The sequence below is a fragment of the Phalacrocorax aristotelis genome, chromosome 6 (genome assembly GCF_949628215.1).
Source record: "Phalacrocorax aristotelis chromosome 6, bGulAri2.1, whole genome shotgun sequence".
Lineage (NCBI taxonomy): Eukaryota > Metazoa > Chordata > Aves > Suliformes > Phalacrocoracidae > Phalacrocorax > Phalacrocorax aristotelis.
The window spans coordinates 20818479-20840965 of record NC_134281.1 but is presented as its reverse complement, the minus strand read 5'-3'; the positions used below and the strand labels follow the sequence as shown (position 1 = coordinate 20840965).

The following is a 22487-nucleotide window of genomic DNA, read 5'->3' as shown; positions in this document are numbered from 1 at the left end:
AGGCCATGGGGCCTTCTCCACCGTGCTGGGCTGGCAGTGCCTGCCACTTGGCAGTGGGCAAGCTGCCAAGGTGTGCGCAAGCAGCCTGGTGCAAGGGGCCTGGCTGGCATCAGTCCTCCAGCTGCTCCGCATTGCCTGCTGTGCCCAGGGTGGCTGGGCGGGGTTCACCCTCTGCCACGGCACACCGCACCCCCAGTGGCATAAACATCAACCTGTGTGGGAGAGAAGGGTCCAGCGGACATGGGCCCTGGGGCACTGGGAGTGGAGGCAACACTGGTGCCGGCACCATCAGAGACACCTGGGGTGCTGAGCTACATCATTTATTGCGGGGTGGCAGCGGTGCGGGGTTGTTAGCACTGCAGGTGCTTGAGCAGCCACAGTGCCATATTCATGAAGCCGTCGGCTTCAGCCTCGACGCCAGCCAGCGCATGGTTGTTCCCTGGGTACCAGAGCAGCCTGGAAGGGAGAGGAGGATTAGTGCCATGCCTGCCCCGCCTTCACCTTGGTGCCTAGCACCCTGCTCACCGCGTGGGGACCCCCCGTGCCTTGAGGGCACGGTAATACTCCAGCCCCTGCGTGGGGGGCACACGCCGGTCGTCCTCCCCCAGCATCAGCAGCACGGGCGCACGGACCTGCGGAAGTGGAGTGGCACAGCCTCAGTGCTGGTACTGCCGAAGGGACAGGGACAGGGACAGGGACATACCTGGTTGACGTAGTGTATAGGTGACTTGCACAGCATCTCCGTCCACTGGGCTGGGTCTGGCAGGGTGTTAGGCGTGTAGGGCAGACCTGTCTCCGTGAGGCACCTGCAGGTAAGAGGGCGAGGCACACATGAAGGGCGAGGGCTGAGGGGAGCTGGGGGTGGTGGTACTTACCAGTCAGGGATGTCAGTGGCGGACACCATGGAGGCAATGTTCACCACAGGGTTGCGGACTACACAGGCATGGTAGGTGTTGGGGAACTGGCCAAGGAGGTGGCATGCCAGAAAGCCTCCATGCGAACCACCCACAAGTGCCACCCGGGTGGTGTCCAGGGACTCCTCCTGCAGCACCCGCTCCACACAGAACTGCCATCATGGGGGACACCAGCTGAGGCAGGTGGCCCCACTTTCTCACATTGGGGGTACCTGCAGAAGCACAGGGTCCTCCAGGACCGTGTGCCAGGGCATACCTGCACATCGCACACATCCTGTGTGCCCACGTTGCCCGGCAGGGAGGCCACACTGTCCTGGCCAAAGCCCAGCGAGCCACGGTAATTCACTGCGTGGGAAGGCAATGTCAGAGTCCTTCCTCTCCCTGCCCTGGCCACGCAGTGGGTGCTGTGCCACCCAGCAGCCCCAGCTCCATGGCATCACTCACCCAGAAGCACAGCGAAGCCCATACGGCAGAGCGCCGCTGGGTACAGCATCCATTCAGCTGTGAAGACGGAATGGGGACCCCCTGTGAAAGGCAAAGGCAAAGGGGGGTAATGCTGCCCAGCTAGGTGGGGGCATGGCTGTGGGGGCAAGCTCTTACCATGGGGCATCACGACCAAGGGGGGCTTCTGGGCAGCAGAGCCTTCACTTGGGCGCAGCAGGATGGCATCAAAGTCCAGGCCCCCTGTGGAGGCAGGGTGGTGTGTGTCAGGCCTTGGCGGAGGCAGCAGAGCCCAGCCCGGCCCCCTTGGGCACTCACCATACTGGGGGTGCTCCTGCTCTGGGGGGGGCTGCAGGGTATGGATGCCCCAGCTGATGCCAGGCACAGGGGGCGCATCCTGCAGGCAGACCCACTGCACCTGCGCCTCCCAGCCAGATTCAGGCAGGACAGCCACTTTCTGCACAGGGAGAAGCATCAGTGCTGGCACTGAGAGGGGCTGGTGGGCGCTGGGGATGGGGGCATCACCTTACCAGTGTGGGGGGGCAGCTAGGGGTGGAGAACCTGGCCACCAAGATATCCCGGTTGATAGTGAGGACAGACCAGCTTCCCTGGGGGGCATCTGGGGAGGAGACGGGGCAGTCAGACCTGCAGGCATGACCCCCTCCCCAGCCCTGGCACCAGTATGGCCCCACTGGCCTGGCACTCACCAGCTGTCAGGGACGTCGTGGCACCCGTCCCCGTGTCCACCACGAACAAGTCCTAGGGGCATGAGGGCAGAATCCAGCGGAGCTCTGACCTGTCCTGGCTCCGCTGTGTGACCCCTTCCATCCCACCACAGCAGCCCTCACCTGCTGGCTGCGCTGGGCCGTATCCAGCACGAGCCTGCAGCTGTCAGCCGCCCAGCACAGCCCCGGCAAAGCGTCACAGTAGATGCCCGGGAAGGTGCCTGTAAGGAGAGTGGTTGTGCTCAGCAACCCCTTACACCCCTCCCACCACCCCCAGGGCTGTACTTACCCCACACCTGCCGCGGCACGGCCTCCAGCACTGTGGTGGTGTGCCTGGTGTACCAGTCGTACTGCAGGAGACATGGTACGGGGCAAGTTTTGCAAAGTCTCAGCCCACCTGCCCCTGCTGCAGCCTGGGGAGGGAGCACCACCGCCCTCCTGCCAGCCCTGCCCCAGCATCGGCACCCTGCCACCTCCATGGTGTCCCCCTTGGTGCCACTCACCATGCGAAGGCGGCTGCACTGCTGGTGGGGGCCCAGGGCATTGTTCTCCAGGTAGACGATACGGCAGCAGTCAGGGCTAAGCCTTGGGGACCACACGGCCCTGGTGTCCTCAGAGAGCAGCTCTGCACAGGCATGAGAGGACAGTGAGGGGCTGCAGGGAGCTGGGGCGCCAGCAAGGTTGGGGCATGAGCCACTCACTGCATCCTCCACCTGTCAGGTCCGTGTAGAAGAGCGCTGACCTGCCAGCAGAGATGGGTGTCACTGCAGGGCCAGGGAACCTTGCTGTGGGGTGGGGTGCCCCACAGGGACTCACCGGCGGTTGGTGCAGTGCCGCAACCCCAGACGGAAGGGCTCATGCCACCAGCCCACAAACACCACGCCGGTGTCACCGGGGGACCAGAACGCCTGCAGGGAAGGGGGTGTGAGCAGTTCAGCCCACCACTGCCCCCTGAAACCTCCCTGCTCCAGTTCCGCAGGGCAGCCTGTCCTGACCTGGCCAGGAGAGAGGTGCTCCGGGATGCCCTCCATCACTGAGACGCTGCTGCCCTCAATGTCTAGGATGCAGAGGACGGGCACGCTGCGGGTGCTCAGCGCTTCTCCCCAGTCCTCGCGGTACACGAACTGTTCACCCTGTGGCACAGCCCCATCAGCCCCACGGCCACCCTGGCCAGCCCCCACTGGCCTGGGGCAGGGGCACCCCACCTTGAGGGGTATGGCATCCTCCTCAGCGTGCTGCATGTTATTTTCAGAGGTGCCCAGCTCGGAGGCTTTGCTCTGGAAGAAGGACTCGGCCTTGGGACGCTTCCTCTCCGCCACATAGACCAGGTGGGTCTCCGAGTGTGACCAGGCCAGGCAGCCAAACTGGTCTGCAGGGGTGGGTTAGGCACTGGCCACCCTGTCCCGCCATGACCCTGTGTCCCCTGGCATCCCCTGGCCCCTCACCATTGTCATAGATGCTGCCGTGCTTGTCCAGTGCTGTCAGGTTGATGCTCTTCACCTTGCAGTTCTGATCCCAGACCTGGGGGCAGAGATGCCAGGGTGGCCCCAAGCACCAGTGTGGATCTGGCCCTGAGCCCCAGCATCAATCCAGACCCCTCCTCACCTCTAGGAACTGCTTCTCCTTCTCCTTCTCCTTGCCGGGGACCTTGCGTAGGACAGCCTTCAGTGCTCCGCTGGGGGACTCCTGGCTCAGCAGCCTGTGGGGCAGGTGAGTGGCCTTTCAGCCCCCTGCCATCAGCACCCCGAGGGGACACCAGTGCGGGGGATGGGACGGGACTCACTCATCCTTGATCTCAGAGCAGGTGCCAGCAGGCCCTGAGTAGACAACAGAGGCCCCGTCGTGGAAGATCAGGTACTGGCGGCAGAACCTGATGTTCTCGGTCCGTGCCAGGTCCCGCTGTGACCACTCTGGGAGGAGTGGGGTGAGGATACTTGCTGTGTCCCTGCTGGGCAGGCAGAGAGAGCCCAGACTCCCCCAGGCTCCCTGGGGGGCCACCCCATCCCCGTACCAGTGTAGAGGCTGCAGTACTTGCCCCCATACTGGGTGGTGATGTCGGGGCCAAGACAGGCAGTGCGGAGCCGCGGGTGCTGGCTCACCTCCCGGTACAGCTCCGCTATCTCCTCTGCGCTCGACAGTACCTGTGGGACCCACCAGGCTGGCTGGGGGTGTGTGTGTGGGGTGATAACTGGGGACCAGCGGGGCACAGGGGGCAGTTATTGGGGTCCATGGGAGGGGGTATAGTGGGGTACCGAGACCAGTTACCAGAGTACCGGGGTGTAGGGCCAGAGCCGTTTTACTGAGGTACTGGGGGCACTGCCTGGGGGGTGCAGAGCCAGGGCGGTTATTGGGATACAGGTGGGGTACAGGGGTACCAGGGTGCTGTTCCTGGGCTACAGATGGGTATGATAGTACCGGGGGTCAGTTACTGGGGTATGATAGTACCGGGGGTCAGTTACTGGGGTACATAAGGGGGACTAGGAGGATACTGGGGGCAGTTACCGGGACAGGGGGTGCAGCCCCGGAGGCGCAGAGCCGGGGCAGTCACCGGAGCGCCGGGGGCAGGTGGGTACCGTGGCTCACCGGGCTGGACGAGGAGGGGGACAGCGCCCGGGACGGAGCTCCCGGGGGCCGCAATGTCGGGCGGGGGGGGGGGAGGGGGAGAGCAGCGGGGCCGCGCAGGGGGAATCCCGGGGCACTGACGTCACTCCCCCTCCCCTTCCAACCCCTCACCAGCGGCTCCATGTCGCGGCAGCGAGACGGGGGCTGCAGCGCTTCCGGGACGGGGGCGGGGGCAGCGGCGTGCGGCACCTCCTATTGGCTGAGACGCTCGGGCGCCCGCCGGCGTTGCGGCGCCCCCTGGTGGGTGCGGGCGGCGTCGCTGCCGCCGGCTTCGAGTTTCGGGTCCGCGCTTCCCCCCGGCCGCTCCGACCCGGAGACACCGGCTCCGGTTGAAGCCGTACCCAGGACGCGTCCCCGCAGCTTCTGGGCCGCGCCGGAGCGGTTTCCCCGGCAGGTGGCCACAGCACAGGGGCTCTGTGTGCAGGCTGGGTGGGATCGGGCCCTTGGGGGCTCAGAGGTACACCCCCTGCCCAGCAACCCCGGGTGGGGACCGCAGAGCCTGCTGGCACTTGGTGCTAACCAGGCCTACAGGGCTGTCAGCCCGGCTGCCCCCACCCTGCTGGGGGTGCAGGCCTCCCCCCGTCCTCCCTCCCTGCAGGCAGAAATTGGGGCCAGTCCGTGGTTTGTGTCAAGTCCTTTTTATTCTGTTCCCACAGAAACACCTGGTGAGGGGGCAGCTTCTGGGAGGGAGTCACGACACAGCAGTGGGGGCAGTACGGCACGGTACAGCACGGTACGGGGTCACTACAGGTGGCACAGAGCACAGCAGACACGCACACCGTCACAATGTTTAGAGGGAGCGCACCCGGCATTGCACTTACTGCTGGAAATGGCACCCAGCCGTGCTTGGCCCTTTGTCTTTGCACCCACCATTCCCCTGCCCCAGCCACCAGACTGCCACAATTAGGGCTGGGGGCCTGGCCCAGTGGGGTGGGCTACATGCCCCTGGTCCTGGCAGGTGCAGAGGCAAGGTGGCAGATGTGCTCAGGCAGCGAGATGGGCCCCGGCGGGGGTCTCAGTCCCGCGTGCGATTTTACACACTGTACAAGTATTTACAGCGCGATGAGTGGCAGGGGCCCAGAGGAAGCACCCTCAGGCTACGCACTCGTCATCAGTGGGGAGAGGTGGTGGGTGCGCACAAGGCCAGGGCTCTCCTCAGTGGGGCTGCCCCACAGAAGTGCCGTGCTCACCCCCATCCCATAGCCACCAGTCTCTCCCCCAGCCTCGGGCATAGGCAGAGCGCCCTGCCAGGGACCTGCCACAGAGTGTGGGCTTCCCGTGGTGACCGGGTCCTCAATAACAAGTGCATAAATGTGCTAAGAGCTTTCAGTACGGTGATGGACTGATGGAAAAGAATAAAACAAAAGTCCAGGCAAAGAACAGCAAGCACTGAAAGGTGGGTGGAACCGTGCAGAGAAGTAGCAAGCCATGCTCTACGACGGGACAGATGGTCATGGGCGCTAGGGCTGCCCTTTGGCAAACTGGCCCTCCATGGGTTGAACATGCCACAAATTCATACGCACGGGTGGTCGATAAAGAGTAGTTACTGGGTCACTCAGGGGCACGCTCTGCAATGAAACCTTTAGGCGTGACATTGAACTGCTTAGCTATTCACAGGTCTTGTTCTGGAGTCGTGTTATTTCGTTGCATAGAACATCAGGCAGGTGAGTGGGCGGCTGCTGCCCGCCATGGAGGGCACCGGGGGGGTGCCGCCAGCGTGGGGAGGTGGCAGGGCGTGGGCGGCGCGTGGCTGTACGCTGGCAAGCCCCCTCCTTGGGCTGCCTCTCCCCCTGGGGAACCCCCTCCTGGCAGGGCAAGTGGGCTTTGGCCACTGGCTGCCGTGCCATCCGTCCCTGCGTCCCCACAAAATGGCTTGAGAAGGACTTGGATTGCACAGTAAGAGGAAGGATACTGCCGGAGGCAAAGCTCTCCTGATCTTGTTCCATGGGTTTTGTGCTCTTTTTTTAGCCTCCTGCACTCTATTGCTTCTACAGAAGACAGCCCATGTGCTAACTCATCGCACAAAGCAGAGAGGGAAGAGGATTTGGTATAAAGTTTTTTAAAAAAACAACAAAACCCAAACCAAAATAAAATGAACCCAGAGAAACTGAGAAAAAAGGATCCCCCCTGCTGACGACACCCCGTGCCCCTCCCTGGTGTGGATGAGGTATACACAGAAATTAAAGTGGGATGATTAAGGCTGTTCTTGAAAGAAAAGGGGTACCCGGCGGTGGGCGCGCTGGCTGCGTGGTGAGGGCGAGCGCGGCCCTTTCAATGCTTCCAATGGCTTCGGGGTGGCACTGCGTGCCAGGATACGCGCTCAGCTGGTGGCTGCATTGGCAAAGGCCAGCCACGCCACCTGTCAAGAGTCCTATGGCCTCGTATTTTGGTAGTGAAACAGTGTTAGGTCCTAGCTGACACGCTCCAAGAGCTCTCTGGCGGGGCCAGGAGCGGGCCGCAGTGCTGGGGGTGTGGGGACGGCCCCGGCGGTGCAGATGGGGTTGGGAAGGAGGAGTGGCGCCTCTGGCACCCAGCCCTCGGCTTGCCTGGGGGGAAAACCTATGAAGAGGCCAGAGCTGGGGTTTGGAGGGAGCAACTCTGCGTATAATCTTGAGAAAGGGCTGCAGCCCACCTACAGGGCCTGATCTGACAGTCCGGATCAGGCCCATCCTCTCAGGGTGGCCGCTGGGGCTCGCCGCATGCCACGCCGGAGCTGCTTGCCGGGCATGGGGGTCACCCACCCCGGGGCGTCTGCCAGGCCCCTGCTCAGCCGCTGTTTGGTCCAGCATCCAGGGATCGCCCTGCTTTCAAAAGCTTGCAAGAGACAGAGAGAGAGGCATTAGCCTGAGCAGCGACGTCCCCACAAAGGGGACCCCGCTGAGCAGCAGTGCAGCCCAAGGAAATGGGTGGCAGCAAGCCAAGAGGTGCTGCCGGTGGAGCAGCTGCTGTTGCCCCTGCACTGGTCAGACTCCCAGCACAGAGCTTGGGCTGCCCAAACGTTCCCTGCAAACCCAGGGTCTGCACCAGCACCCACATGGCACTGGCATATGCGGCGCTGCCAAGACTGGGGAACAAGGCCAGACCCCCATGCCTTGGCTTGGGGCCAGTGCTCAGGGATGAGGATGGGGACAAGTGGCACAGAGTGAAGGGGATGGGGCTGCACCGTGTCCTTCTCACCTTGGGGGCTGGGAATGGGTGCCAAGGGAGACAGTGGTGCCACAGGAGCCCAGGGGATGGCATGGCAGAAGGGGCCAATGTGACGGAGGGGACTGATGTTGATGTGATGGAGGGACTGGTGCGATGGAGGAGTTGGGTGTGTGGCTGTGCCCCTGACACTCACTGTTATACTCAGAGTCTGGCGCCGCATACTGAATTTGCTGGGTTCTTCATAGGTTTTTCCACTGCAATGACTTGTTCTCCACTCACTTCCCAAACTCCTGCAGCGGGAGGGTGTGGGAAGGCATCAGGCATGGCTAGGGCAGGGAGAGCCCATGGCACAGTACATGACACTGGCTGCACTCACCTTGTGCCGTTCTCTCACCAGAACGAAGTGAACTTCTTGCCAAAAGCTGATACCGCTGCAGGGAAGCAGGGAGAGGCATTAGCAAGGTGCAGCTGCCCTGGCCACCAAGCTCCCTGGCCTCCACACTGCTGCTTTTTCCCCAGACTGTGGGAGCACCGCATCCCGCTGGCTGCTCCTGGCCACCCCCGTGGCACCCAACCCCATGTCAGTGCAGAAGAACATCACTGCCCCATCCCCATCCCAGGGAGCAGCCCTGACCTTCAGTCAGTTTGCCTGCTTGTTCTGCTGCCCCCCCTGGCAGGATTTTGGAGAAAACGCTCTCTCCTTCTGCCCCGGGCTGCCCTGTGGCTGTGCCAGTGGGACCACGCGGCCCAGCTGCCCTCGGACCGGCCTTGCTGTCTGTGGAGGGGACAAAAGAAGCCACGGTTAGCAGGGGATGGGCCCGGCCCAGTAGGGGTTGGCCGAGCCCCGTGGGTGCCAGGCAGCCGGTGTGGTGGGGATGGCACCGTGCTGCCGGGCCCACTGACCTGCTGCTCCCAGGGGCTGTGCCGCAGGTGCTCTCCCTGGCTGCTGTGGCACTTTCGCTGTGGGTTTGGATGCATCTGTCTGTTCCACTTTCAGCTGGAAGAGGGAAAACAGCTCTCAGGGCTCACCCTCCCGGCAAAGCATCCTCTGCAGGTGGCCCAGACCAGGAGGCGACACTGAAACCCCCAAACACTGTGGGAAAATGGCTCTGCAGCCCCAAAAGTGCCAGGGAGGGATCCAGGGCACAGGGATGTCCCCTCCCAGGTCCCCTTGAGGGGATGGCTACTCCAGCGGCACCCAGGGGTAGCTGTAGTGGGCAGGCGGGTGGGATATGCCTTGCCCCATGGCTCCCATCCTCAACCCTTCCCCTGCCAGCCTTTGGCCACTGCCAGCTGGGCTGGTCCCAGGCAGAGCCATAGGGCAGGGAGGCAGCTGAGCTGGCCAAGCTCCTACTTACCACTGGCACTGTGTGCCCACCCGGCTGTGTGTGGAGCGCAGTCGGCATTTTCCCTGCCACCTGGGCTGGCCCTGGCTGCTGCTGTGGTGGCCGAGATGACAGAGGTCCCTGTGTCCTGCCCCTGGCCTCAGGCTGTGCTGAGCCTGCTGGCTGGGCAGCCTGCCGCACCGCTGGCTGCTGCCGTGCTGCCTGCTGCCCTGGCTGCTGCTGCCTGGCCACTGGCTGCTGTGGGTGTGCGAGGGGCTCCGGCTTTGGCACTGGGGTGGCCGGCCCATGTGGCTGCAGGGGCTTCTGTGCCTTGGGAGCCTCAGCACCATGGTGGTGAGCAGCAGGGCGGGATGGCAGGGCATACTCAGAGGAGCCAGAGCCAAAGGGTGCAGGCGCACGGGGCTCAGGCTGCTGCACCTTCTTGGGGGCAGCCATTGGCCCGTGGCCACGGGGCTCATGGCGGCCAGGCTCCCGCAGGTGCTGCTTTGCTGAGCGGCGTGGGGGCTCATCGCTGGTGTGCCGGGAGGTGCTGGCATGGCGCCCATACTCCCCGTGGTGCCGGTGCTCACGGTGCTGGGGGTAGTCATTGTGCTGCCATGGGTCCTCATCAGGGGGCTCGTCGTAGTCGTGGTAGGTGTGCTTAACTGGGGGTCTCTTCTGTGAGGAAGAGTGGCCACCGTAGTGCCTGACCCTCTCCGCCCGGGCCTCCCTGGGCTTATCAAACCAGTCTGTCTCCTCCTGACCCAAATGATAGGCTTCGGAAACCAAAAACAAACCACAGTCAAGTTCTCACTTGAGGCTGCCCAGGTGGAAGCCATGCAATGAGGTGGGAGAGGCAAGCAGTGGGCACGCGTGCGGGGGACAGCCCGCGCTGGTGGGGATGGGACGTGGCGCGGCGCGGCACAGAGCGGCAGGGCATCGCATGGGACTGTCTAACACCGAACACCCAGGGTGGGGGGAGGAAGGCACATGTCAAGCAAACTGAGGCGGTGAGAGTGTCTCTGCATACAAGCAGATGGGCATGCCCCCGGGAAGTGGCATGCTCTGGGGTGATCACCACAGGGAGCCATTACCTTCACTGTCCGAGACAACACAATGGGCGTCATCCATGCTGTAGCCCTCCTCGTGCTTGTATGAGTGACTCCTTGGCACGTCTTTGATGTGCTCTTGCACATCAGGCAACGAGTGGCTGGAGCAGAACTGGGAGCAGGAATCCCCTGCCGACTGGGGGCCAGGCCCCGCCATGGTGCGTGACCCCCCCACCGCCTTCCCCAGGGGGCTGACGGGGCTCTCCTCTTCTGAGTGCTGCATGCGGATAGGTGCCCGCCCACGGCTCTGGCTCATGCTGAGGGATGAGGGCTTGGAGCTGCCTTTCAAGGGGCGCTCTGCACCCTCCCGCTCGTAAGACTTGCTCCGGCCAACCATCTCCCGGCTGGAGGACTTTTCCACCCCGTAGCCAGAGAGGCGGGTTCTGCTGCTGGCAGAGTAGACTCGCTCCTCCTCATCCACCAGATCACGGCTGGAGACACCATAGTACTTCTGTTGCTCATAGACATTCTTCTTCAGGCCGTAGGTGATCTCCTCCTGCAGCTTCTTGGCCCTGGAGGCCACATTGCTGCTGCCAACTGAGGTTATCGCCGCATAGGAAGCTAGGTCTGACTCCACATCTTTGGCTTCTTCAATTGGGGAGAACTTGGAGATCTTCTGCTCCATGACCTGCTTCCTGTGCTTGCTCCGCTTCGAGGAGATGACGGCGGGTGCCAGGTTCTTGGATGAATGCTTTGACAGTGCTGCACTGGAGCCATGCTTGTCCACCCGTGAGGAGTGCCGGTACTCGCCGTCCCCATAGTAGTAGGATGAGCCAGCAGAGCTCCCCGACACCCTGCCATTGCTCTCTGTGCCCCGGTGGTAGCTATTCTTCCCTTGATGGTCAGGGCCATGGTGGTCATAGACATCCTCCTCAGACTCGTCCTCAGCTTTGGTGTAGCAGCAGGGCCGGCCAGAGCCCTCGGCGTCCCCCAGCTCACTCTTCTCTCTGCTGTGGCGGCTGTCGGCAGCCGTGCCTGCCGGCTCTGCTTTCTGCCCCTCCACTGCTGGACTCTCCTTGGTGAGCTCACTGATGTCCTCAATCATCACATAGTTACGGGGGATGTTCTGCTCTAGGCTGGTGTAGAGGGACTCAGAGGAGAAGCTGGCAGAGGGGCCCTGCACTGTGCTGGCTCTCTCAGCTGGCTGGGCCTCGGGCACCTTGTACTGCTCATAACTACTGCTCACTGTCGCGGTGCTGAAGGTGACATCGGGGACGGCAGAGGAGCTGGTAGCTGCACCAATGACCTCATAGTTGGTGGGGATCTTCTGCTCCAGGTCAGCCAGCGACGTCTGCCTCAGCTTCTGGTGCCCACTGGCCATCTCGACTGGGCTCTGGAAGAGGGCGGGCTGTGCTGCCGGCACAGTGGCCACCCCAGCGAAGGCGCTTGGGGCTTGGTAGGGGTTTTGGGGCCGGAAGCCTGTCTGGCCTGAGGCACCCAGCTCTGGGTATGTGGTGCTGGGGGCCGGGAAGGCGCCAGGCGAGGCGAAGGCAGGAAGTGGGGCCACTGGCAAGCTGTCCTGTGAGGTGCTGGCTGCAGGGTACCGGGGGGGCTGCAGGCGTGTTGGTGGGAAGGCGGTGGGGCCCTGTGGGGCAGAGTATGGGTAGGCGCCATAGGAGGCAGTGGCAGTGGCAAAATCAGGGTACTGCCCGGTGGGTGCGGGGCGCAGGCTGGTGCCATCATAGGCAGCAAGGCGCAGGCTGTGCAGCTCACTGTCAGACAGGTAGTCACGGCGGTCCCCAGGGCAGCGCAAGTAGGGATGGTCCCTCCCGCGGTCCTTCAGTAGTGACTCCTTGCGCTGGGTGATGCCCAGCTCCAGGTACTTCAGCTTGGCGTCAATCTCCTTCTCCTCCTCATCCAGCTCCGCCTGCTTCTTACGCAGCTTGGTGGCCTCATGCTCCACCAGCTTCAGGTCACGGTCCAGTTCCTTCAGCAAGCTGGCCTTGGTGACTGGTGCAGTGGCCTTGGGGGCCAGGCTGCTCAAGTAGATCTGGGAGGCAGCTGGGCTGGCCAGGGGGACGTGGGGCTCCTCGGGCGGTGGGCTGGGCAGCGTCCGCTTCACCTTGCGTGCCAGTGGACTTGACTGCAACCCCCCCACCTGCAAAGCCAAGGGACACCTGGTCAGGGGTGTGGGTGGTTGTCCCCCCATGTCCTCCCCATGCCCCAGGGTTGCGGTGAAGCAGCCTGCTGTGCATGTGTCTCCCCATGCACTGAGGAAGCAGTGTTTATGTAAAAGCACAATAAATAGGATGGAAGTAACAGGCAGGGCACTTTCCGTGAGTAATTACTGGGGGTGGCAGCTCGCTGAGTGCTGGGCGGGCTGCGTGTACACTGCTGCCTCTGTCCTCAGGCACTTGGCAGCGGGACTCAGGGGAGTGGCTGGGGGTTGCTGCTGCCTGGGGAATTCCCTGGGTGCTTGGCTGCCCAAGGCAACGGTGGTGTGGGGGGACAAAGCAGGAGGGAAAGCCACCATAACCTGAAATGGAGCCTTGCATGGTGCCTGCTCCTTGGGAGTGGAGGGGGACCTGGCTAGGGCAGGGGACAGTCCTGATCCTCCACCCAGCAGCAGCTCTTGCCCACTGATGGGCTCATGCAGCTGGTGGAGCTCCAGGGCCTCCTGCTGGCTCTTGACTTTGGTGCATGTGTCTGTGCCTACTGGTTGCCATCAGCTGCTGCAGGAAGCCAGACTTTTAAAATATTAATTACCACAGTGCTAATGAAACCGAAATGTCTCACGGTGCCTCCTGGGGCTGTTCCCCGAGGGCAAGGTTGTTCTGCACTGACATACCTGGGTGCTGGGGAGCAACGGGTGCTGGTAGAGGGAGAACCTCTCCTTGCTGGCTTCCTCAGCGGTGGGGCTGATGGGCTTTGGGTCAGAGAGGGAACGCTGCATGGTCTTGATAGGGCGTGGTAGTGTCTGCTGGCGCTGAGCCGAGTCGGCGGTGAAGTGCTTCTGCGGGGGGACGTGAGCCTTGTTCAGCCGCTCACTGGTGGCGAAGGAGGACTCCAGGAGGCGGTGTGGGGAGAGGGGGGAGACAGGTGAGTAGAGGACCTGGGGAGACCGGGGTGGCTGGCGGGTCACCAGCTGGGAGAGGGACTCAGCTGGCAGATGGGACTGGTAGCCGATTTCCAGGGGATCTGGCTTCTTCTTTTCGAACTTGCCCAGGGTCTGCTGCCGGACGCTGTGGGGGTCCAGGGGGCTTGTGCTCACAATCTGGATGTTGGTGGAGTAGGGCGGAATGGTGGTGGGCACTGTCAGCTGGGGGACCACGACACCAGGCTGGGGGACAGGCTCTGGCTCTGTCTGACAGGCCAGGCTCTCGCCCCGCTGTGTCTTTTCTGGGGCCGAGATGTACTTGACGATCTCCACTCGGGGGTCATGGGTGGTGATGTGGATGGAGGGGGAGACGCGGAGGAGCTGGTCAGGCTCCGTCTGCACTGAGCAGTCACTGATTGTCTGGATGCCCACACTGGCCATACTGCGGGCTGGCCCCTCCAGCTTGCCCTCAGTGCCAGCCTCAGCATGCCGTGAGGGCCGGGAGCGGCGGCGGCGCACAGGCTGCTCCCACTCCCCACTGTCCTCCTCATCTGTCTGCACACTGCAGTCGGTGCTGCGCCGCGGCCGCCGCCGCCGTGACAGCAGGTACCGCTCATCGCCATCCTCCTCATCCGTCTGCACGCTGCTGTCTGCTGTCTTCCTTGCTGTGAAGGCCTCCCGTGCTGCCTCCTTCTCGTAAGCATCCCGCAGCCGCGGCATCGAGTTCCTCTTCTTGATACCCCGGCCAGGCTCCCAAGGCTCCTCAGCTTGCAGTGACATGTCTGAGGCTGAGCTGCTGAGTGGCCGCTGAGGCATGGGATAGCGGGGGCCAGTGGGCCCCTCTGGCAGTGCCTCGCCTGGCAGGGGCCACACCTGCCCATTGTGTGGCAGGCCCCGTGGTGCCTCGGTGGGACCCTCAGGAGGGCGGGCAGCTGGTTCAACAGGCACGGGGAAGGCGCTCTTCTGCCGCTTCTGCTCCTCCAGTTGCTGCTGCAGCTGATGCTGGAGCTGGTGGATGTGTTCGAGCTGGAGGCGCTGCTGGGCAAGCTGCTCCCGCTGCAGTGCCAGCTGCGCGTGCCGCTCCTCCTGCTGTTGCTGAAGCACCTGCTGCTTGATGCACTGCAGCTCCTGCAGCTCCCGTTGCACCAGCAGCTGCTCCTTCTCCCGGTGCCGCTGCAGCTCTGCGCGCTCCCGTTCCAGCTCCTCTTGCAGCCGCAGCTGCCGCAGCTTCTCCAGCTCCACACGCTCCCGCTCTAGCTGCAGCACGTGCTCCTGCTGCTTGCGCTGCAGTTCCTCCTCCCGCTCCTCCCGCTGAGCCCCATCCAGCAGTGGCTTGGGCACCGCAGCTGCCTGCCCACCCTCCTTGCTGGCTGCTGTTGCTGCTGGCCCCTCAGCACGGGGCACAGACCCCACCGGCTCTGCTTTCTGCAAGCCACTGGTGGGGGCAGTGGGGGCTTTGGGTGTAGGACCAGCACCTGCCGCTGGAGGCGCTGTGCTGACAGGCTTGCCCAGGTAGACAGGCGTCTCCATCAGTGAGGCCGCTGGGGCCGGCCGACCAGGGGCTGGGTAGCGGTAGAGGCCCTGTGTTGCCAGTGGGACACGGGGTGTGACGACTGGCAGCCTGGGCAGGCTGGCCAGCGGGACCGCTGCCACACCGCCTGGGCCATAGGGTCTGTACAGCCCGCGCAGCATGGGCCGCAGCACCGACGCTGGCTGAGTGGTTATGGGCAGCGTGGAGGCGATGGGCGTGTTGATGGTGGAGTAGATCATGCCGTCAGCGGCCCGCACAGTGGCGGTGGAAGGGAGCATCTGCCGGATGGATCCCAAGCGGATGCTGGGGACATTGTACTGTGCCAGGCTGCTGAAGCCCTGACGTGCCTCGGGGAAGGTGGGGTTGTATATCCTGCCAGGTTTGGGGGGCACAGGGCCCTGCTGCTGAGCTGCCAGCCCCCCCGTGCCCCCCAGCCCGGAGCCAGGGCCATAGGGCAGCAAGTCAGGGCCGTTGGTGTGCCGGCCTCCATACTGGTCCATGGAGTTAAGGGCAGCACACATGCGGCTGATCTCGCGCGCTGTGGTGGCACTGTAGTGGGCCAGGCTGGACTGTTGGAAGCTGGCCAGGTCCCCCCGGGGTGAGAAGTGGTAGTCAGAATAGATGTTGGAGGCCGAGCTGTACCTCCGCATGGGGAGTGGGTGGCCCAGCATCTCCGCTGGCTGGCGGAGATCGGAGAAGGAACCATACTGCAGCCCCTGGCCCAGGTAACCCCCCTCAGCGAAACCCACACTGTAGGAGTGCTTCATGGTGCTGAGGTCCACAGCAGCATCACTTGCTGGGGAAGGGAAGGGCTGGTCCCCCTTCGTGGGGTAGTAGCTCATCCCAATTTCAGAGAGGTTTGTGTCTGACATGGAGGAGTAGAGCCGACCGAAGGCGCTGGCGGGGTAAAACTTCTGCTCCTCATAAAGTGAGGGTGCTGGTGCTGGCTGCTCCCGGTAGGGGAAGGTCTCTGGCAGCTCTGGCTCTCTGCTGCCATAGAGGGGCCCGCTGGCTTTCCGTCCGGGTGCCGCCACCTCCCCCGCTTTCTTCTCTGGCATCTTGGAAGTGGGGTTGAAAGCACCGGTGCAGCTACCACCAAAGGGGAACTTGTAGACCACGTTGCAGCAGGCCACCTGGCTCTCCGGCTTCACACCTGTGAGGTCCAGCACGTTGGCCGGTGGCTCCTCCTTCAGCACTTTAGTCACTGGGCCAGCTGCTGCCTCCTCCATCTGCACCATCATCACCTGGGGCTTTTTGCTGCCCAGGGCGAGGAGAGGGCTCTGGCTCTTCAGCTCCACTGGCACCACCTGGTACAGCTCTGAGCCTGGCTCTGGCAGGAAGGGCTGCGGGAGGCTGACAACATTCTGCACCCCGCCGGTCTGCGTGATGAGCACATCCTTCTTCACCATCTGGCCTGGCATGCCATACCTTGCAAACTTGGTCTGGGGGGCAGCAGTAGACTCGGGCTTGCTGCTGGCTGCCCCGCTAGCTCTGACAGCTGCTGTCTGGACGCCCTGCTCCATCTGCTTCACCTGCGCCAAGCACACTGGGCTCCCAGTCCCCTGCCCAAAGTCCACCCGGCTCTGGAAAGGGTCTCCATAGACCACAGGCTGCTTGGGCTGCGAGAGGAGCATGGGGGAGGCTATGGCCAGGCTGGCGGAGCTGGCTGCTGCGATAATGGCGTGGGGCTGCTCCTGGGCATTGAGGTTGATGATCAAGGGCTGGATGGCCGTGGACTGCCGGCTTGGGATGTGGTCCAAGGTCAGGCAGTACTTCCTGGCCTCAGTGGCCAAGGAGGTGAGATCCATGCCTTGGTCTGTTATGATGATGGGGGTGGACTTCAGCGCCGTCCGTAAGTCCACGGCATTAGTGCTCGGTGCCTTGGGTCCTGGCTCAACCCGGGACGTGCCGGGAATGGAGGAGATGCGGCAGAGGGAGATGTTTTCTGCAGGAAGCGCTCCCCAGCCATACAGCCCTGTGATGCCATCAGTGGCTGAAGTCACAGTGGATGCCTGCTGGGTGTGCTCCTTCACCGGCTGTGCCCTGACATACGTGCCCGGAGGCTGCTCTGGCTCCAGTGCCCGGCTGTAGCTGTGTGCTGGCAGCTGCCGGCTTGGCCTGGTGGGGGATGAGGTGGGGGACGTTGAGCAGCCGGAGCTGGCTGACTTTGTTTGGCTGGCCGCATCAGCTGCCAGTGTGATCAGCATGAATGGAGCATCCTGTGAGACGGGCTGCCGGGCCAGACGTGGTGAGCCCGCCTGGTGTGGCGTCTGCGTCCCCTGTGCCACCATGGGGGAAGAGGCAGTGGGGCCAGCAACGGCAGGACCCTCATAGGGGAGGAGGGGGCTCTGTGTCTGTGTGGAAAACTCTGCCGTGGCCTTTGTGGCATGAGTGGGACTCTGCGTGGGGGAGGTGGGTGAGAGTGGAGGACTGGAGCTCTTGAAGAAGGGGTAAGTCTTAGGCAGTAGAGGCTTGCTATCGCTCATGGCCGGGAGCTTCTCCCTGGCCATCTGCATGCTGATTTCCACTGCCACCTTGCTTCTGCCAGTGTCCTCCGTCTGCGAGCCATAGCTGACAGTGCTCTTCACTGGACCATAGCTTCTGAAGGCTACTGATGGGGCCTCCGGAGCTGAGGAGCTGTAGCTCCATGGCGCACTCCTGGGGCCACTCACCACTGCCATCATCGTCACTGTGCTGGTGCCTTTGCCGTAGGCATAAGGAGTGGCAGTAGTCTTGGATGCTGGGCTGGGCTCTGCTGGGGTGCTCTGGAGCTTGGCCAGGTCTTGCCCCTCTTTTGCAAAATGCTGGGTGACCCGGACATCGGGAATGGCCTTTCCTGTACTGCCATCAGAGGCAGCAAAGGAGACGGGAGCAGAGAGCTGCGTGGGGCTGGTGCCAGGGGTGAGCGGACTGCCGTTCTGCTTCATCAGGTCAGCATAGGTGCTCTCGGCATTGAGGAAGTGCTTCTCCTGGTAAGCCTCCTCCTGCCCCTTTGCCTTCTCTCCCTGTTCAAGGGCCAGGTCAAAGGAGGCGGACTGGTGCATCCTGGAGATGCTCTGCGAGGTCTGCAGGATATCCTCGTACACTGCTCCCGCCTTTGGCAGGGCACTCGGATAGCTGGGCTGGGCTGGGTGTGCAGGGCCACCATCATACTGGTACTCCTCGGTGTACTGGTACTCGAAGCCATTCTGGCTCTCAGTGCCACAGTAGCCACCCTGCTGGTAGGCACTGCTGTAGGAAATAGCTGGCTGGGCCTGCTGGACCTGCTGCTTCTGCATCATCTCTGCCTTCCTCATCATCTCCTCATAGGCTTCCTCGGCACTCTTGAGAGGCTTGCTGGTGGGCTGGCTGGGGCCACTCTCCCCCTTCTCCGTCGGGGAGTACAGTGACATGAAGGTGGGCAGGTTGTACTCACTGCCTGATTTGTACAGTTTGGAGGCCATGGCATCGAAACTCTCAGCCTCTGAGTCAACGGAGGGTGAATACTCAGAGCAGGAGGAGCGGTGCAGCTCCTCCATCTCTGCCGCCTGACGCAGCTCCTCGGTGGGGGAGGCATCCTCGATGGGGGAGAGGTTGCTGGGAGGGGTTTTGGAGCGCTCTCTCCTCCGCTGGGCCCTCAGCTCCTCCTTGTCACGCTTGGTCTTACGTGCTGTGCTCCGGATGCGCTGCTGCTCCACCTCCCGCATCTTCTCCTGCTCCCGCAGCAGCTCCTCTTCTTCCCGCAGCTCCTCCTCCTCGGATGAGTCCTCGATGGTGGGTAGCAAGGGGCCATGTGAGCGGTGGCGAGCCTTCCTCTGCTGCTTCACCTCCTCCAGCCGCTGCCGGCGGCTGGGGCTGCTGTCACTGTCCTCCTCCAGGGAGGAGATGGAGGTGGGCGATGTGCCCGAGGTGTAGGTGGGTGTTGTGGCTGGCAGGGTGGAGGAGTACTCGCCCCGGGAACGCTCCTCAGGGGAGCCTGTCAGGCTCTCCATCTCCAGCTCAGGCTCCCGGTCCAGGCTGGCGTCCGTCTCCTGGCCCATCTCCACCTCCCGGTCATAGCCAGTTGTGCTGTTCAGCTCAATGGTCTTGAAGCGCCGCAGCCCACCCTGAGCCGTGCTCAAGTCATTGCCCTCTGCTACCTCCAGCTCCTTCCTCTCTTCCTTGTACAGGCTGCTGGAGCCATGTGGCAGGCGCCGCTTGGCCGATGCTGGCTCTTTGCTCTTCTCTGCCTCGTCCTTTAGCCCAGCCTTGTGGACACTGTACTTGGCATGCCTGTAGCCCTCCTCCTCCTCCTCTTCCTCGAGGTTGTCCTCCTCTGCACTCATCTCTAGGATCTGCCTCCGCATGAACTCCTCATCACTCACCTCTGCCTCCAGGCCCTTGGGCTGGGGAGGCACTGGGGAGAAACACCCCTCACTGCTGTCTTCCACATAGTCATGCCGCAGCTTGCTGCCGAACTCGTCCGAGGACTCTGCACTCTCCCGCCGCTCCCGCTGGTTCTCCCACTCCAGCGAGTCCTCATCCTCCTCTAAGATGTCCTCCAGCTCCTCATCTGAGTCAAAGGCTTCTGGGGTGATGGAGAGGTACCGTGGCCGCTGCCGCTGCTCCTCTTGCAGCTCCTTGCTGCATTCAGCGGGGTCTGGCGGGGCACCCCGGCCTTCCAGGAGGGGCCGCATGCTGCTCTCCAGCTTGGTGAGCTCGGAAGGGCTGGGGGGGCTCTGCCCAGCCAGCCCGGTGCTGCTCAGCTTCTCCTCCTCCTGCTGCACCAGGCCGGTGATCTCGCTCTGTGAGCTGGAGATGCCATCGGAGGAGTAGCCGGTGTCGCTCAGGCTCTGGGGGCTGCGGGACAGGTCTGGGGGGTAAGGCTTGCTCCCGTCCTGCGGGCAAGGGAGAGCACAGCGTCAGACCTGACAGCTCTGGAGCTGCTCCCCCCAGTTCCTCCCAAATCCTCCCCTGGGAAGCATGCAGAAGGTATGGGCAGTGTTGGGAGCCAGCCCAGCATGAAGGCTGGGGGCTGCCCTGTGTCCCCCCAATGGCTCGTCAGCAATTTGCCTGCACGCTAATGAAGGCAGGTGACAGAGCATGATGCAAGCAGGGGATGGCACGGCAAAAGTCCTCAGGGGCACAGGTATTGTGGGACTCATAAATATGTTTAAAAAACCCAGCCCCACCAGCTTTATCTCCCTGATAACTAACATGAGAAGGCTAATAGCAATATCGATTTTTTTACTTACAGATCCAGCGGCAGCTGAGCCTGGCTGTAAGCCTTGGGGTACCGGTGGCTGTGCACCCTTCCCTGGGGAAGGGGTGCAAGGGCAGAGCTGCTTGCCGCTCTCCCCAGGCAGGCAGGCAGGCAGGCAGCTGCCAGCACAGGGAGAGGTGAGAGCACTGGTAATGGGGGAGTCTGGGGAGGAGACAGGACTTGTGCCCTGGTGCCTGGCCAGGCTGGCACGGTGGTGCTGAGAGGACAGGACCTTCGCTGGTGGCAGTCACGGGGGACAGCTGTCTTTTAATGAACTTTAATTTCCCTGCCTGACAGCCCTGCAAAGCAGCCTTCAAAAGCAGGTCAGACCCCAGGATCCTCGTTAGATGCCAGCAGAAATAAACAGGCCATTTTAATTGGTGTTTCAGTTAGGCAGCGTGGGGGCAAGCCGCACGGAAAGCATCATCGTGCCTGGCCCCAGTGCAACCAGCAGGGCCCATCACCCCACCAGCAGAGGTACCACGGATCTTAATTGATTTCGGAAGGGCCAGGAATCCCTACCCCTGGGGGCTACACAGCGGCATGGCAGGGAGCTGTCCCCTCCAGGCTGGTGGGGACCTCCTGCCATGTCCCCTCCCTGCAGGGGGCTGTGCTGGCTGCTGCTAGGATGGTTGCTTGTGAGGGAAAACCATCCCAATGCAGCCAAATGTTTCTCCAAATTGTACCGAATTTTAAAACGGTGAGACAAGGAGCTTCAAAAAGGTCCACTGCTGCAACATGAAATGTTGTGAAACGAGCTTTCCATTTAATGACAAATTCGACTGCCCTTATATTATTTTAAAACAAATCCAAAGGCCAAAGACAGCCTGAACTATTGCGTTATGCCCAAATTGATGTAATCCTAATAAAAGAGAAGGCAAATACCAGCATGATGCTACAGAGCATGTGAAGTTCCTAAGTGGTTTGGAAATGCTGAGACAGCAGTGTTTGAGCTCACCATTTCCCAAAAGGCTGTTTCCAGAGGCAAATGTGTCTGGCAACGTGATTTCTGCTCTGACTTGGAATAAAACCCTCTGTTTCTGAGCATGGCTGCCAGCAGAGGCATGGCTCAACACCATGTCAGCCCTGGGCAGGATGTGGTCCCGAGGGATGCTTGGAGCTGGATGCACCCCTAGAGCTCACCTCCTGCTCCTTCGTCCGTGGTACTGTGGGGGGTGCTCGGCTCTCCTTGCTCTCCATCTCTGGTTTGGGGGTCACACTCTTCCCCTTCAGCACAGTGCTCTCAGGATCTCTGGAAGGCTCCAGGGCAGCTTTGGGTAGTGGTTTTTCCTCTGCTGGAACTAGGGGCTTCTTCTCTGCCAGGACAGGGCTCGGGGTCCTGCTCTGCTCAGCAGCCTGGAGGCTCCTTGCAGGCGAGGGCTGCCGCTCGGGAGCTGCCGCCGGCTTGGCAGGCACTGGTGCGGGTGCTTTCTGCTGCTGGCTGACAGCTGGCGGCTGGTGCCGTGGGGAGCCAGTGGGTGGTTGCTTTGGGGCAGGCAGTGGCATCGGGGCAGGGTCGCCAAGGCTGCCTTCGAGCAGCCGCTGAGTTTGGCAGTTCAAGCACAACCATTCATTCTTCTGCAAAATACAGAAAGGAAAAGTTCTGTTGAAACTCTGGGAGCTTCATCCCAGCAGGGACCTCACTGAGAAGTTCAGCTGATGCGACACATGGTGGTGGTGCAAAGGACTCAGCCCCCCCCGACCAAATAACCAGCTTTGGAGAGGCCAAGCTGTGAGCGGGCAGGTGCTGAAATGCCGGTGTGGGCTGCAGAAGAATGTGTAGTGCTGGAGCCATATTCTATAAACCATCTAGAAGAGGAGACCGACCATCCAGCTTAAACCTACCCCTACCCTCATTCAGACCTCAGTGATGTTCAGCCAGAGGGACCATGGCTATGACACAGGGATTTCACACTTTTCCCCATGGCACTTCAGCATCACCAGCTCTTTTCAACCCCAGCCTTGCCTGTGTTTCAGTTTTAAATGAGTTTAAACAATGAAGCCAGATTACTGCTGTAGCGTAACACTTCTTAGGCTCCATACAGTTTCTTTCTCACTCTGATTTGTTTTCCTCGACACAATAAAGGTTTAAGAGCATAATCATAATACCTAAGGATCTTTCTCTTCTAGGTTATCAGAAAATATTGGGGACAGAAGTGCACAAAAATTTCCCAAAGATATTACCCAAAGTACACACTGTGCAGGAAAAGAACAAGACACTCTCATCTAGAGAAATTCTCAGCAAGAGCTGTCATTTTATGGCCTGGAAAAAGCAGCTTGCAAGCAGGGCTGTGAGTGGCAGAGAGCCTGTGGGGTTATGGCAGGGGTTCTGCATTTTCTTTTCCTGGCTTTTTTTGGCATCTTGGGGGGTGTCCCGTGCCATCCAGCACCCTGCGCTTCAGTCTGAACCCCTAC

General features: G+C 62.0%; 2 protein-coding genes across 7 annotated transcripts in view; both read right to left on the bottom strand.

Annotated features, from left to right (window-relative positions):
* Positions 1–304: 304 nt before the first annotated feature.
* APEH (acylaminoacyl-peptide hydrolase) lies at positions 305–4870 on the bottom strand. 6 transcript variants are annotated; one of them, XM_075096487.1, is made up of 22 exons: positions 4814–4870; positions 4092–4221; positions 3864–3990; positions 3686–3779; positions 3526–3601; positions 3286–3449; positions 3076–3213; positions 2897–2988; positions 2782–2822; positions 2584–2705; positions 2370–2430; positions 2204–2301; positions 2063–2114; positions 1886–1974; positions 1674–1812; positions 1515–1598; positions 1359–1439; positions 1171–1259; positions 876–1066; positions 704–806; positions 526–632; positions 305–456 (listed from the first exon to the last, which is right to left on the bottom strand). In XM_075096487.1, the coding sequence occupies exons 1-22, from the start codon at positions 4823–4825 to the stop codon at positions 351–353; spliced, it is 2196 nt and encodes a 731-aa protein (XP_074952588.1). In that variant the 5' UTR covers positions 4826–4870; the 3' UTR covers positions 305–350. The 6 variants fall into 6 exon arrangements, with proteins under 6 accessions (XP_074952588.1, XP_074952587.1, XP_074952589.1 ...); XM_075096486.1 differs by having other exon boundaries at positions 4092–4242; positions 4814–4867; XM_075096488.1 differs by having other exon boundaries at positions 4116–4242; positions 4814–4867.
* A 457-nt stretch (positions 4871–5327) lies between these two features.
* The window catches only part of BSN (bassoon presynaptic cytomatrix protein), a 100642-nt gene continuing 83482 nt past the window's right edge, over positions 5328–22487 (bottom strand). The window contains exons 4-12 of the mRNA XM_075096452.1: positions 21216–21650; positions 13072–19707; positions 10269–12381; positions 9208–9950; positions 8753–8846; positions 8484–8624; positions 8226–8280; positions 8043–8139; positions 5328–7516 (exon numbers count right to left, since the gene is read on the bottom strand). Of these exons, the coding sequence (XP_074952553.1) occupies positions 8240–8280; positions 8484–8624; positions 8753–8846; positions 9208–9950; positions 10269–12381; positions 13072–19707; positions 21216–21650 (10203 nt within the window). The 3' untranslated portion in view covers positions 5328–7516; positions 8043–8139; positions 8226–8239. The remainder of the gene's footprint in view (positions 7517–8042; positions 8140–8225; positions 8281–8483; positions 8625–8752; positions 8847–9207; positions 9951–10268; positions 12382–13071; positions 19708–21215; positions 21651–22487) is intronic.

What these genes read in the sequence shown, in the direction of transcription:
- APEH (XM_075096484.1), bottom strand. An exon ending in CGTGCCGCGGCAGGTGTGGG is followed by an intron (nt 2,302 to 2,369) that starts GTAAGTACAGCC and finishes CTCTCCTTACAG; the next exon opens with GCACCTTCCCGGGCATCTAC. An exon ending in GGGCTTCGCTGTGCTTCTGG is followed by an intron (nt 1,260 to 1,358) that starts GTGAGTGATGCC and finishes CTTCCCACGCAG; the next exon opens with TGAATTACCGTGGCTCGCTG.